The sequence below is a fragment of the Peromyscus eremicus genome, chromosome 12, assembly GCF_949786415.1.
Source record: "Peromyscus eremicus chromosome 12, PerEre_H2_v1, whole genome shotgun sequence".
NCBI classification, from domain to species: Eukaryota; Metazoa; Chordata; class Mammalia; order Rodentia; family Cricetidae; genus Peromyscus; species Peromyscus eremicus.
In genome coordinates this window covers 4,144,747-4,164,563 of record NC_081428.1, presented here as the reverse complement: position 1 = coordinate 4,164,563, position 19,817 = coordinate 4,144,747, and the positions used below count along the sequence as shown (strand labels likewise).

Here is a 19,817-nt window from a genome sequence, read left to right as displayed (position 1 = left end):
AAGTCACAGGCACTGACTGGCAATGTTGACCGGTCTACACCCTTGACCTGGCCCCTTCTAAGCCAAGGCTTCTCAACTGGACCGAAAGCCTTAAGTGAAAATGTCTCTGGCGTCAAATGCAGAGACGGCTGGCTGGCATCCAGTGGGCAGAGACCAGGAAGGCTGCTAAATGCCTGTCGTCCACATGGACCACACCTCACCACAAAGACTGACCTGGCCCAAAACGTTCATGGGGCCACAGCGGAGAAACTCTTCTGTGAAGCGTCTTCCCTCTGCTAGGCTGCATAAGCAAGTGAGATCTTTTCTAATCCAATCTCAAGCTGTGTCTGGGCAACTTCATGCCAAAACCCGGATCCATTTCATAATCGGGTGTCCGCCTTAACTCTTGGTTCAACACCTCCCCAGCACGGTGGGTGTGCGCACCGCCAGCCCCTCTCCTCGTTACTGGGAATGCAAGGGAGGGACGGCCCCACCCGGTGAGCAGCTGTGCGCTGCCCTTGACGCACTCGGCCTTCTCCTCCGGGTTACATCATTACTAGATTTACTACAGAGAGGAAGGCTGTGAAACGGAGCAGAGAACGAGGAGCCTGTGCTGCAACCTGTGACGGTACTCACTGGCTGGTTCCAGTGAGGCAGGACAGCAGTGACCCTGCCACACAGGAGACTGGAAGTCATTTAGAACCCCAAGTGACATTCTAATCCCCTGACTCTGACTTGTGAACCTGCATCATATTGCCCTTTTTTTTCCTTCCTATGGTAACATACTACAGTATCGAATTTTATGATAGTATTGGGGTTGACTTAAACGGCGCAGCAGACAGATGTGCCGTGAACTCAGAGAAATGGGTTGCGACGTGCCGAATCAATTTTCTAGTGCAAGTCTGTGTACAAAAAAAAAAAAAACTCTTCAAAACTGAAATATGGCTCCAGGAAGTGGGGTTTTCAAGCGAATTTTTTGAGAATGCATGGTTACTAAGTGACCATATTTGCAGAGGGAAAGATAAGAGGAGCATTTAACTAACCCATGTGGTCCGCAGCCTCACAGGAAACCTGCTGACTCTGTGTGAACGCCTGTCCCAGTGCGTTTTGAGCATTTCTGCCTGAGCATCAGCTTAACAAACAATAGACTCCAGCACAAAGGGGAGTTGGGGAGCTGGGGGTGCTGGCCATGTAAGTGTCAGGACCTACGTTTGGAAACCACATAAAGCCAGATTCAGCCTCTCTGATCCCCACTCCTATAGAGAGACAGAGACGGGACCGTCCCTGGAAGCCTGTGGCCCAGACAGCCTGGCATACACAGGAAGGAACAAGAGAATCTGTCACACAAGGTAGAAAGCAAGGACTGTGTCCACAGCAGGCCTCTGGCCACCATACAAGAACCATGATGTGTGCATACTACAGAGAGAGACACAGAGATCTGTTACATCTGTATGAATATTTGTGGGCCTGTATTTGTGCACGCAGTGCCCATGGAGACCAGAAGACAGAGGCTAATCTCCCAGAACTGGAGTTACAGACAGTTGTGAGCTGCCATGCGGGTGCTGGGAATTGAACCCAGGACCTCTGGAAGAGCAGCCAGTGCTCTTAACCATTGAGCCATCTCTCGAGCCCTAAGTATTTGGGTTTTAAATGTTAACAAGTCATAAGGAAAGATCAGAGACTGTGAAGATCTGTCCAACACGAAGCACGCGCATGACCAAGAGCATCACTTTAACGTGACAGGTGCCGGTCTGGAGTCCCTCCTACTTCTGAACCTCCCGAATTAAACAAGAACTTGATGACATTAACCAGGATGTGCTTTGAGGCAAGAAATAAATCATATTTAGGAAGACGGCTACTGGGCCGGGTGGTGGTGGCGCACGCCTTTAATCCCAGCACTCGGGAGGCAGAGGCAGGCGGATCTCTGTGAGTTCTAGGCCAGCCTGGACTACCAAGTGAGTTCTAGGACAGCAAGGACTGTTACATAGAAAAACCCTGTCTCGAAAAATTAAAAAAAAAAAAAGGAAGACGGCTACCAATAATGATTAAAATGAGGAAGAACTTTCTGGCTCGTCCTTGGTTAACCTGAAGGTTTGGCTAACCTTGCCGCCTGCCTTAGTTCCTCAATCACGTGCAATGTGGTTGATCGGGGTATTCACCAGAGCCCCCAGCTAAGCCTCCTCACATCAGAAACTTCCACACGCAGCAGAAACAGCCAAGAGTACCACTAGTGCAACTAACCACTGGCACTTGAGTTCGTGTGTGCGTGGGGGGGGGGTGTGTGTGGAGTGTGTGTGTGTTTGTGTGTGGTGTGTGTGTGATATACGGTGTGTGGTGTGTTTGTAGTGTGTATGTGGTGTGTGTGTGATGTGGTATGTGTGTGTGGTGTGTGTGGTATGTGTATGTGGTATGTGGTGTGTGGTGTGTTTGTAGTGTGTATGTGGTGTGTGTGTGTGTGTGGTGTGTATGTAGTGTGTGTGGTGTGTGGTATATATGTGTATGTGTGTGTGTGTGGTATGTGCGTGTGTGGTATGTATGTGTGGTGTGTGTGTGGTGTGTTTGTGTGTGTGGTATGTGGTGTGTGTGTGTGCATGTGTGTGTATGTGGTGTGTATGTGGTGTGTGTGTGGTGTGGGGGTGTGTGTGTATGTGTGTGTTGGTGGGGGGTGGGGGGTGGAGTGTGGGGTGTATGGAGTGTGTGTGTGGTGTGTGCGTGTGTGTGCGTGTGTGTGTGTGTGTGGTCTGTGTGTAGTGTGTATGTGGTGTGTGTGTGTATGTGTGGGTCTGTGTGTGTGGTATCTGTGTCTGTGCATGTACACAAGAACACATAAGCTTAAGGGTGGAGGTCACAGGACAATCTCAGCTGCTTTTCCTCAGTGCTGCCCACTCACTGGCCTGGAACTGACCACAGAAGGCATAGGGGCTGTCCAGCAAGCCCCAGGGATCCACCTGTCTCCACCTCCCCAGCACGTGGATTACAGATACCCACCACCATGCCTGGCTCTTTTCCTGTGGGTTCTGGGGAATCAAACTCGGGTCCTCATGCACAATTTTAAGGCACACACTTCACTTCTGAGCTGTTGTCCCAGCTGGACGTCTTGATGTCAAGCCTTAAAGAGCACATTCTGTACCAAACACCCTAAAGCACCGTATCACATCAACACACCCCCATACCTGGCAGAGAACGGCCTCCCCTCCTCGGCTTCCAAAAGGCACGTGCACAATCATCCTGTCCTTGTCCGGATTCTCTAGGTGGCCCCGGAGTTTGCCTGGGTTGAGGCCTTCCTCATAAACACAGCCGCTGCTCAGGACACTGAGCCGTACCTCACTCCCATCAGCCTTTGAGAAAACCAAGTTCTGGGCTGTGTTCTGTAGCATGTCCCTGCTTGTCACCTGAAATCCACCAAACGTGAAAGAGGAAGACAGGCCCAGCACCTTCCCCCCCTGAGAGAGGTAGGCCATGAACTTCTGGTGTATGTCTTCGGGGATAGGTTCCCTGGTGGCAATAACCAAGAGCAGACAGTTGTCTGGCCATGGGTCCCTGAGAGCACTGTCTTCCGGCAGATGGTAGAGAGTGTAGCTGTCCGTGTCCACACAGTCGGTCAGGACAGACCGCACCTGCTGGAGCCGGCCCAGGGCTTCCTCGGAACTGGGGCCCACATACAGCAGGATATTGGGTGCCTTTCCCGAAATGTTGACTCTCCTCCCTTCCCTTTCAGGGCAGAGTTCATCCGCAGCACCCTCCCCACCGCTGCTGTGATCATAAGGAAGTTCTGGAATGTCCTCTGCTGATGCAAACCTCACTGACTCGATGGTACTGTTCTCAAGTTCCAAACACTCGTGGCAGCTGGACAGGTGGAGCTGATGGTGCTCAGCAGCGGAGCTCTGCCCCAGGTCGCCATCCGCGGCAGGCTCACCCCCAGAGGCACAGCCCCTCCTCCGAAGGGAAGAGCCTTCACCAGCAGCCCTCCGGTCACCTTGGCCAGCATGCTCCATGACGCCCTGCACAGGCTCGGCCTCGAGGGAAGGTTCTGGGTTCGGCGGCAGGGCTTGGACTTGCTTGGTGGAGGCCTCGTTGACTTCCTTCAGAGCGGGGTCCTTTAAGTGAACTGCTAGAGCACGGATGGGAGAGATCGTTAGTCAACACTACTGACCAGAAATCCAACAAACTACAACGTGCCTCCTGTCCACCCCAGTCCCACATGCATTACAGTGAGATCAACCCTGTCGGCTAAAACAGAAAGTAGACTAAGTCACGGACGGCATTGGGAAGTCAGGACAGCCCTCTGACGAATCACTGGGACACCCCGTGCAAACATGTTCTAAAGTCACTTACAAACAATCTTCTGGGCTATGAGTCCATTATCCATCTGGAGCCTCTCCTCCATAAACGCAACCCCGAGCTTGCTGAAGTTGTCCACGCTTGCTTTAGCAATTAATTGGTAGGGATCCCCGGGTCGGCAAGCTAACGGCAAACAACAGTCCGACCATTTTACAACCTGAGGACAGAGCAGGTGAGGGAGAAAGAGAAGCTGGAACTTTTCACATCTACAATGACCAGACACAACACTTTACCCTCAGGCTCCTCGGCACCATGTTACAGGCAGACAGACCGCATCCAGCAAGTTCCTAGAGACCACCTTTGATCAAGAGCAGAGGCTTGGGCTCAGGCAGCCTCATCCCGATGTGACTGATTTCAAAGCACTAACCAGAGCTGCCATTTAATGTAACTGGACTTGTGCCAGATGTGGTACCAGATGTGGTGATACAGGCCTCTCACACAACCGGCACCGAGGAGGCTGAGGGTCTCAAGTTCAAAGACAACATAAGCCACTTCCTCAAAAATCAAAAAAGAGAACTGGGAGGTGGTTCCATGGTTAAGAGCGCTGGCTGCTTTTCCAGAGGGCCTGGGTTCCGTTCCCCGCACTCACATGGTGGCTCACAACTCTCTGAACTCCAGTTCTAGGGAATCTACTGCCTTCATGTGGCCTCCATGGGTACCACGCGGGCACAGACACACATGACAGTAAAACACCCACACACGTAAGATTAAATGTAAAAAGTAAAAATAAGTGTGACTTGGAAATAAATAAGGTGGCCCAAGTCTCAGCTGCTTTAGGGCACTGAAGGAGAAAGGGACATTCTGCAGACATGAAACCTAACCGCCTTTTTGTGACGGGCACAGGACAGGAGTCTCCTGAACACCCTGTAATGTAAGAAGGAAACCTGCCCACCAGCCATTTTCAAGTACAGCCAGGGGCCAGCTGCAAAGATCCCCCTGAGAGCACATCAGACCCCCGACTCCCAGAGGGCAGCTCCCTCCTGTTACATTCCAGGAATCCAAACTGTCAAACACAGTGACGGGGAAGTCAGCACCGACAGTTCACGATCCCACCACTAGACGGCGAGAGACACGTGAGGCGAGGAAACCGCCTTCCAGCTTCTTCACCAGAGTTCCACAAAGGAGCCGCAAGACACACAGTTGAGCAGGAAGCCTGGCTCCACTCAAGCTCCACTCACGCCGCTCTCTGGCCCTGTGCAAGAGTCTGTCCCTCTCAAGCCCTCTCTGTAAAGTAGGAAAAACGACAGCATCCCCTCAGGTCTGTGTGGCAAGGAGATTCAAGAGTGTGACGCTGCAGGGGGCTGGAGAGTCACCCCAGGAGCACTTCCCGCTGTTTCTAAGGACCTGAGTTCAGTTCCCAGCACCCGCGATACAACCCCTCTTCTGGTCTGATACACATACACATAAAAAAGTAATAAAACCAATATTTTATAATAATAATTTATAAAAGGAGTAAAGCTGAGGCGAAAGTCCTCAATTAGTCGAGTTGTATCAGTGAGCAGCCAGGAGCGCGTGCTTCCAACAACCAGTCCTCCACTCCCCAAAATGTCCTCAAGGGCAGACTGCCCCGCAGCTCACAGTCAGAGGTACAGAATTCTGAATTCCAATTTCTACATTGAGGGGATAAGATTTTAGAATAAATTTCCTACTGGAAAACCACAAAAAGAATACACTGCTGAAATAACCAGAAATTCAAACACAGAAGACTGACGATGGATCCCCATCTCAGCCCATTACCCAAACTGGGGCAAAAACCTCAACTTGAAAGAAGAAAACAGTGCAAACGTCAGAACCCAGGGTCAAATGACAGTTTCTCAGATATGACACTAGAAGTCTAGGCAACTTAAGAAAAAATAATAATAAGAGGCTGGAGGGATGGCTCAGTGGTTAAGAGCACTGGCTGTTCTTCCAGAGGACCCAGTTCAATTCCCAGCACCCACATGGCAGCTCACAACTGTCTGTAGCTCCAGTTCCTGGGGATCTGACACCTTCACATCAATGCACATAAAATAAAATTAAAATAAATTATTTTTAAAAAAGATAAGTGGGAAGTTACCAATGCTTTCTGCACATCAAAGGACACTATCAAGAGAGTGAAAAGGCAACACACAGAGACTGGGGGATGTTTGCAAATCACACCGAACTCCTACAACCCACAGTGAGAAAGTAAACACTGTACTTTTAAAGTAACAAAGTGGAATTTGAATACATTATTTCTCAAAAAATATAATATGCAAATGGCCAAGGAAGAAAGTAAATGCAAACCAAACCGCAGGGGAAGATCACCTCTGCACCCACGGAGCTGGCTAGTGTAAGAATACAGGCAAGCTCTCGGTGGAAGATGAGAGGGAATTGTAAACCCAGGACTCACATGTGGACAGAGAGAACCAATGACCTCTGACCTCCACCTGTGTGTGTGCTCCGCGGCACATTTGTACACTCACATACACTCACACACACAGAATAAATGTAATAAAGTAAAATTTTAAAAAAGAAATTGAAATGAGAACAGATTGCTGGGGTTGGGGATTTAGCTCAGTGGTAGAGTGCTTGCCTAGCAAGCGCAAGGCCCTGGGTTCGGTCCTCAGCTGGGGTGGGGGGACGACAACGACACACACACATACACACACACACACACACACACACACACACACACACACACACACGGACAGATTACTGATAGAGATACAAAATGGTTCGGCATCTTCAGGAGAGAATCTGAGGGTTCTTCAAAAAGTTAAATATTGAATTATCACATGACCAAACAATTCTACTTGAGTATGTACCAAAGATAATTAAAAACAAATGCCATGTACACATTCACCCTGTGCATAAATGCTCACAGTACTATACCTAATCCCCTAAACCAAAAATAACCCACATATCCTGTAATAGATGACTGAATAAAATGTACATCCATAAATGGACTAGGAAGCATTCGTTAAAAAAAAAGAGTTGAACAACACGGGTGAATCATGAATATCTTAAAAGATGCTGTCTCAGTCGGGTTTCTACTGCTGTGACGAAACACCACGACCAAAACCAAGCTGAGGGCGAAAGGCTTTACTTGGCTGACCCTTCCATATCACAGCTCATCATCGAAGGCAGTCAGGGCAGGAACTCAAGCAGAGCAGGACCCTGGAGGCAGGCGCTGATGCAGAGGCCATGGAGGGGTGCTGCTTACTGGCTTGCGCCCCATGGCTTGCTCAGCCTTCTTTTTATAAAACCCAGGACCACGAGCCCAGGGATGGCACCACCCACAATGGGCTGGGCCCTCCCCCACCAATCACTAAGAAAATGCCCGACAGACTTGCCTGCAGCCTGATCTTGTGGAGAAATTTTCTCCGTTGAGGCTCCGTCCTCTCAGATGACTCCAGCTCCTGTCAAGTTGACATAAAAACCAGCCAGCACAGATGCCAATAACTAAAGGTCATAAATGATCCTACTAATGTAGCAAAATAGGCAAATCCATAGTGAGATCGTCGATTAGTGATGGCAGTGGATGAGGGGACGGTGACTGCTGGCGGGGACAGTTTCTTTCCGAGGTGGGGAATGGATGAGAACTGTAAAATGCTGCTGGGACTGTATCAGGAACTACTTAACTGAATTGTATACATTAGAAGATAAGTCTTATGACATGTAAATTACACAGCAACTTTTTTAAAAGATTTATTTTTTCATTTTTTTATTATTATTATTTTTGTTTGTTTTTTCAAGACAGGATCTCTCTGTGTAGCTTTGTGCCTTTCCTGGAACTCACTCTGTAGCCCAGGCTGGCTTTGAACTCACAAAGATCCGCCTGTCTCTGCCTTCCGAGTGCTGGGATTAAAGGCGTGCGCCACCTCCGCCCGGCTTTATTTTATTTTTATGTGTGTCTGTGTGTATGCACACATGCACGCTGCTGCCTTCAAACACCAGCAGAGGGCGTCAGATCTCCATGGAGCTGCATTTCAAGAGGGTTGAGAGCTGCCCTGTGTAGGTGCTGGAAATCCAACTTCAGTACTTATGGTGATACTTTATTTGTACTGAAATGTGATTTTATTTGTATGTCAATAAATAAAGTTGCCTGGGGGTCAGAGCTAATAGCAAGCCTTAGCAGTAGTCTGGCAGTGGTAGCACATGCCCTTAATCCCGATCCCATGACAGGCAGATCTCTGTGTGTTCAAGGACACAGCCAGCATGGAGACACACGCCTTTAATCTCAATACCAACCATAGAAGACCTGGAGGTCTGTATGGATGGGCAGTGACGAGGAGGTCATGTGGTTGGGTTTACAACCAATGAGAAGGCAGAACAGAAAGTCTATAAAAAGACAAACACACAGGAAGTAGCTCTCTTGCTGAGAGGAAGGACAGCAGCGGCAGCAGCAGCGAAGGGTAAGCTCAGCTCTCAGCTACTGCTCTGACCTCTTGGGCTTTTAACTCTGCAACTGGCTCTGTGTTTCTTATTTAATAAGACTGTTCATCTATAAGTACTGTGCAAAAGAGCATCAAGAGTTAAACACAGGGCCTTCTCTCCAGTCCCACACACGAATCTTTTCAGGAAGATGGTAAAGCCAGTTGGCTGGTTCCGAACTCTTCAGGACAGCCCAGCCAGTAAGAGACTCAAGCGTGACAGCCTAGACTTGAACCCTGTAGTCTCCGGCTCACTGAGCTGAGCATCTCTGGTCTCTGAACTGATTTCAGATGGATGGGATAAGACTGCCTACCTGAAAGCTACCAGGGAGACTTATATGGGACTCTAAGAGCCAGGTGCACACGGGTGCTCTGATTATCCCAAAATGTGAAGTTCTCAGAGCGTTTTCTCAGGGCACAAAACACGGAGAAAGTGAGAGTCAGATATTACAATGGTTCCTGGCCCTCCAAGACTCAACCTACCACAGGAAATTTTATTCCTTAGTGTGGTTGACATATTATGCACCCCAATAAACTTATCTGGAGGTCAGAGAACAGAACAGCCACTAGACAGACATAGAGGCAAAAAAATGCTGGCACACACACCTTTAATCCTATCACTTCAGAAGCAGAGTTCAAGACCACACTGGAAACAAGGCCAGGCATGGTGAGACACACCTTTAATCCCAGGAAGTGATGGCAGAAAACAGAAAAGAATATAAGGTGTGAGGACCAGGAACTAGAGGCTTTTTAAGCTTTTAAGCTTTTAGGCTTTTAGCAGCAGTTCAGCTGAGATCCATTCGGGTGAGGACTCAGAGGCTTTCAGTCTGAGTAAAGAGGATCAGCTGAGAAGTTGGCAAAGTGAGATTAGATATGGCCTGTTCTGATCTTTCAGCGTTCACCCCAATACCTGGCTCCAGGTTTGTTTTATTAATAAGACCTTTTAAGATTCATGCTACATCTGGTGCCCAACTTGTCAGGCTACGAATTAGCTGCAGAGCTGGTGAGGTGAGGTTGGCTGGTGGCTTTCCCTATTTCCCTGATATAAGGCTTTCACCCCTATATTTGGCTCCGTGTTTTTTATTTAATATGGCCATTTAGAAATTCATCTACACCTTAGTAGTCTCAGAATTTAAATTGAACTGAATTTTTCCTTAGAGAAACATCAGAGGGGAAAAAAAGAAGTTAATAGACGCTGTTAAAAGACTTAGGGGGAATAGTCATAAACACAGGACTCTGGTCGGTAACTGACAGGCATGTGCAGAAAGAGAAACCCAAGAATTTTCCTTTACATAAACTCAGAGCCTCCCTCCACCTCATCACCTAATTCTCTGGTCTCCCAGACACAGCTTCACACATGGGCTTCATCCCCCCCACACACTCAAAAAGCTCAGGCCCAGCCTTCATCCCCACCCACACACACACAGAGCCCACACATGGCCTTCATCCAGAAGGTCCCAGATGTGCAGTGTACAGTAGAATTCCATATTTCAAAACTGACCTCTTACTAGGACATGATGGCTCATGCTGCAATCCTAATATTTAGGAAGCTGAGGCAGAAGGATCACCCTGAGTTCAAGGCCTATCAGAGCTACAGAGTGAGATCCTGTCTTCAAAAACAGTCTCTTTAAACTGCAATGCATCTACACACACACACACACACACACACACACACACACACACAAACCACACACTCTCAGGAATGCCACACACAAACAGGAGAGAAAGAAGAAAATACATAAAAACACGTAAAACCCTGATCACTTGGATGCTAGTACACCAGATGAAGCATGCAATAGACAAGCACCGTGCTGATGCCCGGCGTGGGAATTCAGCAAGGTTGTCTTGGAAGGAGACTAGGAGAAGTGCTAATGCCCAGGCAAGGGTGGGCTTTTCAGATGAAGGTGCATGGGAGCCCTGGCCCCCGAGTGAGGCAAATGGCATGGCTGGTGTCAGCCGCTGCCAGCCAGGAAGTGCTGAGCCAACAGAGCTCAGAGTTCAAACTGCCTCTGCACCTGCTGACTTCAGGTAAAAGGAGCTGCTGATTAAATTCTCACAGAAGGAAGAGAGATGCGGGAACAAAGGAAGGGCAAGAACAGAAGGCCGCGGAACAATACATCCCTGATCAAGCTTGCCAAGCGCCTCCTCACCTAAATGCACTTCCTCTCTCTAAGGAACAAGGTCTGTGCGCCACGGACCATGGAAACTCCTTCGAGCATGCAGGGGTTTCGGATCAAAGAGAAGCCACTGTCTCCCGTACTTCACGGGGCGTGGGGTGGGGGTGTCACCTTCGTCAACAGAAGCCAACAGGACACTTCAAACTTGCACAGGGAGATGGGAGATGGAGACAGAGGGCAGAGAAGAAAGGGGAAGCCAAGCCAAAGTCTGGCCCCAAAGATCAAAGCTACGGGAGCCGAGGCTGGTGTGGGCACAGACCTTCCTCCCACACACCACAGACAGAACTGACCTGATCACAGAAGCCCTGAACTCCGTGTCACACGGTACTCCACTTAAAACTCCGGTCCCAGAAGCAGAGAGTGAAACAGCAGATTCCATAGAAACCCCTACACGCTGCCCGGCCGCCCGACTGGATACTATGTTAATTTCTATGATGTTCCATTTGTCCGCTTCCTACTCATCCGAAACAAACGAACACTGGGTTCCTAAAAGTTCTAGTTAGCCGGCGGTGGCGAATGCATGGAATCCCCACACTGGGGAAGCAGGAGGAGAAACGCCAGTTCGAGGCCAGCCTGGGCCGGGTAGTGAGACCCCGCCTCAAAACATAAAAGCTGGGCACGGTTGGTACACACCTGTAATTCCAGCACAGAGGAGGCTGAGGCAGGAGGACTGCTGCCAACGTAAGGCCAGCCTCAGCTGTATAGCAAGATCGTATCTCAGGAACATGAACAGAAAGGAAGCAAAACGGGGGGTTCCAGGAACAGATGGGGGTCGGGGTGGAAGAGGATGAACGCACAGCACGGGAGGAGTGGGAATCTGTGGCTCGGGAACCACGGCAGATCCAGGTGCAGACATGGAGCGTCCTCCCCAGGCTCACCCGCTGAACCCCTGGTCCTCAGCTGCCGGTACTTCTTAGAGAACTGTGGAAATTTTAGAAGGTAGGGGGCCCTGTCTCATCTCAGACCTTTCTTCCACCCTCCCTGCCTCTCTCTATATAATCAGGTGAACAGCCTCTGACGCGCATTCCTGCTAGAATCCGAGGCAGAGTTCCAATTCCCAACTAAAGTGTATGTGGCCTTTTTTTTAAAAAAAAAATTGGACTGCAGCAATTCTCAACCTGTGGATCTCGACCCCCATGGGGGTCACATACCAGATACTTACATTACGATTCCTAACAGTAGCAAAATTATAGTCTTAAAGAAGCAACGGAATAATCTTATGGTTGAGGGTCCCCACAACATGAGAAGCTGTATCAAAGGGTTGCAGCATTAAGAAGGCTGAGAACCACAGGTTAGAGTGTCCTGTCTATTTGCCATATCACTTAAGAATATTCAATTTGACAGGCAGTGGTGGCGCACGCCTTTAATCCTAGCACTCAGGAGGCAGAGCCAGGTGGATCTCTGTGAGTTCGAGGCCAGCCTGGTCTACAGTGAGAGATCCAGGACAGGCACTAAAACTACACCTGTCTCAGAAAAAAAAAAAAAAAGTATATTCAATTCTGCCACATAGTAAACAGTAAAACATACTCATGATTTAAACCCCATATATTCTCTCTTTTTTAAAAGAATTTTTTTTAAGATTTATTTATTTATTATGTATACAGCATGTATGACTGCAGGCCAGAAGAGGGCACCAGATCTCATTACAGATGGTTGTGAGCTACCATGTGGTTGCTGGGAATTGAACCCAGGTCCTCTGAAAAAGCAGCCAGTGCTCTTAACCTCTGAGCCATCTCTCCAGCCCTAAAAGAAATTTTTTGTAATGCATATGGGTGTTTTGCCTGCACATATGTCTGCATATCACGTGCATGCCTGGTGCCCTCGGGGGCCTGAAGAGGGTATCCAACCTCCTGGGACCGGAGCTACAGATGGTTGGAGATGCTGAGAATCGAACCTGGGTCCTCTGGAAGAGTAGCCAGTGCTCTTACACCACCGAAGCATCTCACCAGCCCCCTACATACCTATTTTGTGATAGTCATAAACCTGTAAGGCACACTAAGACAGACAAGTGGGACCTGTGTGTGCTGACATGGATAGGAAAGAGTGACACCCAGAGACAAAAAGCCACAGGTCACCAAGTGCGACAGTCAATCCTCATGCTCAACTTGAGTGGCTTAAAATCATCTCTGAAACACACCCCAGGGCTCATCAACGGAGGAGGGAATTCCCACCCTGACCCTAAGGGGCTCTACCCTGTGGGCTAGGGACCCTGACTGAACAAGAAGCAAAAGGCAGACGTATGCCAGTATTCTTCACTCTCTCTTTGCTTCCTGACTCGCCACAACGTGAGCTGAGGAGGCAGCTTCACTCCGCTAAGGCTGCAGCCTCAGACCCGCCAGCATCATCCTTCCCTGCCATGACAGACGGTCTCCTCACGGTGTGAGCCAAACAAGCCCTCCTCTCCTGGAGTTCTTACTTGCCAGATACTGGGCACAGCAGCAAGAAAAGCACCAGACACAAATCACGCTGTGTCTAGATCTGAAGTTACGTCATCCTCAAACCGACCAAAAGCCTCACGTATAGTCTACATAAAAACACAGACAACGCGGGGTCTAAGCAGATGGCTGCTAAGCCACACCTACTGCAGGCACACGTGTGTAATTGTGGCACACAGGTGCATGTTATAGTTTTGATGTTGAGTGACACTGATTGAGATAATGCTGTGTGCTGGTATTTTAAAATGTTTAAAGATACTTGCAACTGTAAACAGGATAAATACATTCAAAAATCTCTTTAAAGGTGATTGCAAATGTTTGCTAAACTTCAAAGAATGCCAAGGTAGACTTAAAACCCCAAAGACGGCCCGGAGGTGGCTCAGTATGTGAAGGTACTTGCCATCAAGCGTGGTGTCTTAATTAAGTTTCTAGTGCTGTGATAAACACGTGACCAAAAGCAGCCTAGGGAGGAAAGGGTTGACTTGGGTTACAGACCACCATCAGAGGAAGCCGAGGCAGGAACTCAACCCGGGAACTCAGAAGCAGGAGCTGATGCAGAGGCCGTGGGGGGAGGGGGATGCTGCTCACTGGCTTGCTTCCCATGCTTGTTCAGCCGGCTTTCTTGTAGCATCCAGGCCACCTGTTCAGGGGTGGTACCACCCACAGTGGGCAAGGCCTTCCACATCAATCATTAATCAAGAAAATACGGTTGTGGGATGTTTTGATCGCATTCTGACACTCCTGAGACTGCCAATAAAGTTAAACCTTGAATCAGAGGGCGGAGTCAACATTCAGCGGGCCAGAACTAACCACAGAGTTTTTGGCGGACCCAGATTAGGATAGAGAGACACAGGAAGGAATAGAGAGGGGCTTAAAAAGATTCACGGGCCTTTTCGATCTGGAAGTGTGGAGAGACAGAGTCAGCTGATCCATTGCTCTTTGGATCTATCAGGTTTTACTCCAATATCTGACTCCCAAGTTTTATTTAATAATAGAACAATATAAGTAATTGCTTCAAAATACCCTACAGACTTGCCTACAGAAAATCTGATGGAGGAATTTTCTCAGTTGAGGTTCCCTCTTCCCAGATGACCCCAGCTTGTGTCAAGGTGACAAGAATATAATCAGGGTACGGTGACCTGAGTTTGATTCCTGGGAGACACTTGGTGGAAGGAGAGAACTGAGTCCCTCAAGTTATCCTCTGACCTCCATACATGGTATACCATGTGCACACACATATACACAAATAAATAAATGTAGTAAAATTAAAAAATAAATACCCAAAGAAGAATAGGCAACCATATCACATAAACTTTTCATAGATTAAAAATAATAATAAAGTAAATATAAGCAATTTTATGTGATTTAACTAAATGATCATTTGCTATTTGTTTTTAAAATAATTCTTTCAAAAGTAAGTATACCAACAGGCAGTGATGGCTCATGCCTTTAATCCTAGCACTGGGGAAGCAGAGGCAGGAGAATCTCTGTGAGTTCCATGACAGTCAAGGCTATCCAGAGAAACCCTGTCTCATCAAAAAGATATTGTCTCAATAGTTAGTTTCCTGATACCAAACACAGACAGCCTGCCACAAGTACTGCTGACTAGACTCAGTTTAACAAAACCTTTTCCTGTTTAGAAACTCAAAACCAACAAATGAAAACCATTCACTTGTTCCTCTGGCAACCAGAAAGGGTATGAGTATTGGGCATCAGTTAAAACGTTGCCACTCAGCCACAGTGGCTTTGCCACTCGGCTTCCACCCTTTCAAAAGCAACAACAGAGGTAAGAGGCTCTAAGCATCAGGTGAGCCGTGTGTGAAGCATCTCCACGGACCTGACCAATTGCCTTGCCCTTGTCATCAAGTGTAGAAGGTCAAACGAAGCTTCGTGAACATTCTGGAGAGAATGCGGGAGTCTCAGGACACCAGGGTGCTCTCGGGCCTGCTTGCCAATCCCCACCCACACCAGCCAGCCAGTCTCTCTCTCCTTTCCTGTCCTCCCCATCCCCAGTTCTCCTTCCAGGCCTTGCACGCCGCTCAAGCGTCCCCTGGTCTCGCCTCTCTCTTTTCTATTCTCTCCTCCCAGCAGAATGTCTTCTGGATGATCACCACAAGATAAGGATCCCACGAACTCAGGTGTGAACAGCGGGGTCCCCAAAGGGCAGGCAAGGGGCACACAGTGGACAAGCGAGAGCAGGAAGCCAAGCCTGGCTGGCCACAGTCAGAGCCAGGAGACCACCAGCCTGGGGAGAGTCAACTGACCACCACCTTAAGGACAAAGACTGCACTTCATGGGCAGGCTGCCACCAAAGCTTCAGCAAGAGCGGGGTGTGCTCCGGACCAGAACTCTGGCCATCGAGGGGGAAAACCAAAAAGGGCCACAAGACAAGACAGGACAGATTCCCAGTTTAGACAGAAGACTCAAGGAGATGTGGTGAGGAGCCGTGAAAATGAAGAGGCACAGCGAAGGCACTGGGGGGCTGGGTCGATCAAACTTGTAACTTCATGGAAGTGAGAAGGAGGTGAAGAGGCGTCGATTTCTCTCCCCACCCCCCTCTCTCTCTCCCTCTCTCAAGCAGATGATAAACAAGGTTTGGACCTGTGTCTGAGTCTGAAGTATTTCCAGGAAACTCCAGCCAAGACATCCAGGAAGGAGGTAATTATGGAAGTCAGCCCTTTGGGGTACCAGGAAGAGGACGAGATAAGGAAGAGATTACCAGCCGGGCGGTGGTGGCGCACGCCTTTCATCCCAGCACTTGGGAGGCAGAGCCAGGCGGATCTCTTTGAGTTCGAGGCCAGCCTGGACTACCAAGTGAGCCCCAGGAAAGGCGCAAAGCTACACAGAGAAACCCTGTCTCGAAAAACCCAAAAAAAAAAAAAAGGAAGAGATTACCAGGCTGGACCGGACCACCTGGGATAGAACACGGGACACTGTCGCCCAGGTACACTTCACTCTCACACTCAGTGGGTGGAGGCACTTGCTGCCAATCCCAACACCCAAGCTGGATCCCTGGGGGCCAGCACGGCAGAAGAAGAGAACCGAGTCCTGGCAAGCAAACCTCAAACTTCACGTGCTAACTTCACACGCACACAATCAATCAATCAATCAATCAGTCAGTCAGTCAGTCAGTCAGTCAGTCACTGTAAAAGGAAGCAAACAAACAAAAACAAAAAAATATATATAAAGTGCAAAAAAAAAAAAAAGGGACTGGGGAAAAGGCTCCATTGGTTACCTGCTCGCCATGTCTGCACGAGAACCTGAGTATAACCCTAGCACCAAGTTAAAACCCAAGCCAAGAGTGATGATGCTCCTTCAAACACTTTGGGAAGGTGGAGACCGGCAGACTGCTGAGCCTCAGGTCCCAGTACCAGACTGCTGCAGGCCGCAGGAATATATCATAAGAACTCAGCTGGTTATGGCAAAGTCACTACCTGGAGGAATCAGGGAATTCCTTCAGAGGAAGCCAAATTCCAAGGAGCTTTTGGTGTTACTTGGCTTGTTATATATCAGCTGTCTTCTGTTATGAAAATCATGTGTGCCTTCATAGTTTTCCCAATTGACTTTTCCCTAAGAAGGGCTAACAGTGTGGACTGATCACTCTCTGGACACACACATTCCAGGTATTTGGAGAACAGCCTCAGGAAAGGCTTCCTCTGGAATCAGATATCTCCCTTGGCCACTTTCAAGGACTAGCAGTAATAACAGTCCACATGTAAGTCTCCTGATTTAAGACAAATTCCACAAGGAGACACTGCCTAGGTCAGGTGGATGTTAAGTAATAGCTTTACACAATTCAGCTCGGACCCCCCTTTCTTACAGCCTTACTAACTTTATAGACTGCTAACTCCTTACCTAACCACTTCTAGGAATATTTAGATAACCTCCTGCACTGACAGCTATGCTCAGCCAGAACCCCAGTTCAAGCCTCCCTGTAATTATCATCATTGGCAGCATCCGGCCAGGTCCATCCCCAGATGGAGGAAAGTACCTTATCAAAGATACCTCTGTACTCTCTAAGAACAGACTTAAGCATCCAGGCTACCTGTCTGAGAAGGCCTGGCGGATGTGCCAATTAAGCCTTACTTCCTCCTTTCCCAAACCTTACCTCCAGTTCCAGATCTCCCTTTAACTATCACCAGAGGAATCCAGCTGTACACAGGTTGCCTAGCGACTGAGCACACTTTCCCCCACCCTGCAGAAAAACAGCAGATAGCTTGGACAGATAGGAGCCACAGGAAAAAAGAAGACAGTTTTATTTTCTCCTATTGTCCTAGCAACTTATAGATTCTTAACATTTTCTACCAATCACATTTAAGATTATAGTTGAGCACATAAGAGCCCTCTTCTTAGATATTACCTGAATTCAGCCTTTAGTTAATTCATTTCCCCATTGGTCACTTCCCTTTCGGGTTGCAAATGATAATTAACGGTTATTGCCTCCCTGTGTGATGCTTATCACCCTTCCATTTGACCCTGGAAGCCTGGCTTTATATACCAGGACTTCCAGGGCACGGAGGGTGAGAGAAGAGAAAAGAGAATGGAAGAACTAGACAGGTAAGAACTTGAGAAGAACAAACTGAGATGGGGAAGGACTAGATTGAAGGGCTAGAAGAGAGTACTAGAGGAATGAGATGGAAGATGAGGATGAGCCAGATGGGGAACAACAAGATGAGAGAGAAGGAGATGGGAGAAAAGATGATATGGGAAGGAACAAGATGGATGAGAACCTAGAAGGGGCAGAACAAGATGAAGGAATTAAGATAGAACCTAGAGGGGACCGCGGACAAGTGTAGAGAGAAATCAGGCAAGAAAAGACCTAAATATGAGAGCAGAATATAAGCTTGTAACTGACACAGAATAATAAAGTATATGGACTAAGGAGTTTCGTGTACATAGATTCATTTCTTCTCATCAAAGATTAATTATCAGCTGGTTGTAGATTCTTCCCGGACCCTGGGAGGGGACTATCGAGGGGCTGGACCCCCATAGTCTCCAATACCAGACCATCTCAAACACAAGGTGGACAGAAACTGAAGATACCCAAGGTTGTCCCCAGCCTCCACATGCACTGAACACACAAACACACATGCACAAACACACACACAAATGCACATACATGCACAAGCAAAAACAGATGACACTAATTTTACTAGTGTATTTTACATACATACATATATATATATATATATATCCCAATATACCCCCAAAGAAAGGAAGCCACCCATAAAACCCAAGAAAGAACATTCATTAAAAAAATAATAATAAATAAATAAATAAAATAATAAATAAATAAACAATAAAAATTAAAAAAAAAGAAAACCCACTCAAGTGTGGCCGAAGACACACCCTTAAGGTCCCACCAGTAGAACATGGCACTCACTGTTTCTGGAGACGATGGCTTCTGGAAACTGTCGCCTTGTGCCCAAATGCTCTCTGTCACAAATGCTATGTGCTCTGCCTCAAGTATGAAGGGAGAGACAAGAAACAGGGCCCATTTGTTCAAGTCATCAATAGACTACAAAGAAAGAAAAGAGGACTCAGTGTCATTCCAGGCCCCGATGGCCACTTACCTCCACAGCCTGGCACACATACCCTCCCCCTGCTTCCTCAGGTAAGATCTACACATGTATCTGATACACTTCTGCAGACCCCTCCAACCAAGCGTCGGACCGTGGGGTTTAAACCGCTGTATGGTTCCTGGTCTGGCTCACAAGAATTTCAAAGTCTCTGGATATCTGTTCCATGCAGGTAATTCTGACAGTTTCTTTTGGCTTAACAAGCATGAGCACTCCGAGTCACTGGAAAGTACGTGTACGGTGAGGCTTGGAAGCGCATGCCTGGCAACTTCTCCAAGTCACATAATCGTCAAACCCAGAGACTAAGCGACTTCAGGAAAGGGCCTTTCCAACGTGCTTTAGAGGAAGTGTGGACCCCAGTGGGGTCTTTAATAGCGGATTAGATGACTGGTTAACAACCAGAGTTGCTGGCCCTTCTCACATGTTCAAACAAAAAAACAACTGTCCTCTATACAAATAAACTCACTTTTGTTCTTACCATTAATCCCTAAACTACACTGTGTAATAACCATTTCCACAGCTTTTGCCCTGGACCAGGTATGGGAGACCTAGAAGGACTCAAACACAGGCAGGACCCACACAGAACGCAAAGATCATGTCACTGTATACAGGGACTGGCCATCCTCAGGTGCGGGGAGCTTGTTTAGGTGAGCTATCAGCCTTGAAATTCCAGTTCCTTTATTTTCAGATTTCTGAGAGGAGGGCTGTAATTTGATTTTAGAAGGTTTTAGTCTGCCAAGTGGTGGTGTCTTACACCTTTAATCCCAACACTCAGGAGGCAGAGGCAGGCAGATCTCTTAGTTCGAGGCTAGCCTGGTCTACAGATCGAGTTCCAAGATACCCAGGGCTACACAGAGAAGCCCTATCTCCAAAAAAAAAGGGACACCCAGAGCAGAGAAAGCAGGACTCTAA

General features: G+C 48.1%; 1 protein-coding gene across 2 annotated transcripts in view; it reads right to left on the bottom strand.

The window, feature by feature from the left end:
• Window positions 1-18,840, bottom strand: part of Hlcs (holocarboxylase synthetase) — a 169,945-nt gene extending 151,105 nt beyond the window's left edge. Inside the window, exons 1-3 of one of the 2 annotated variants that reach the window (XM_059277330.1) lie at window positions 18,710-18,840; window positions 4,315-4,477; window positions 3,153-4,090 (exon numbers count right to left, since the gene is read on the bottom strand). In XM_059277330.1, the coding sequence (XP_059133313.1) occupies window positions 3,153-4,090; window positions 4,315-4,366 (990 nt within the window). In that variant the 5' untranslated portion in view covers window positions 4,367-4,477; window positions 18,710-18,840. Of the gene's footprint in view, window positions 1-3,152; window positions 4,091-4,314; window positions 4,478-18,709 lie in introns of those variants that run through there. The other variant, XM_059277329.1, reaches the window with a different exon arrangement.
• Between the last annotated feature and the right edge of the window lie 977 nt (window positions 18,841-19,817).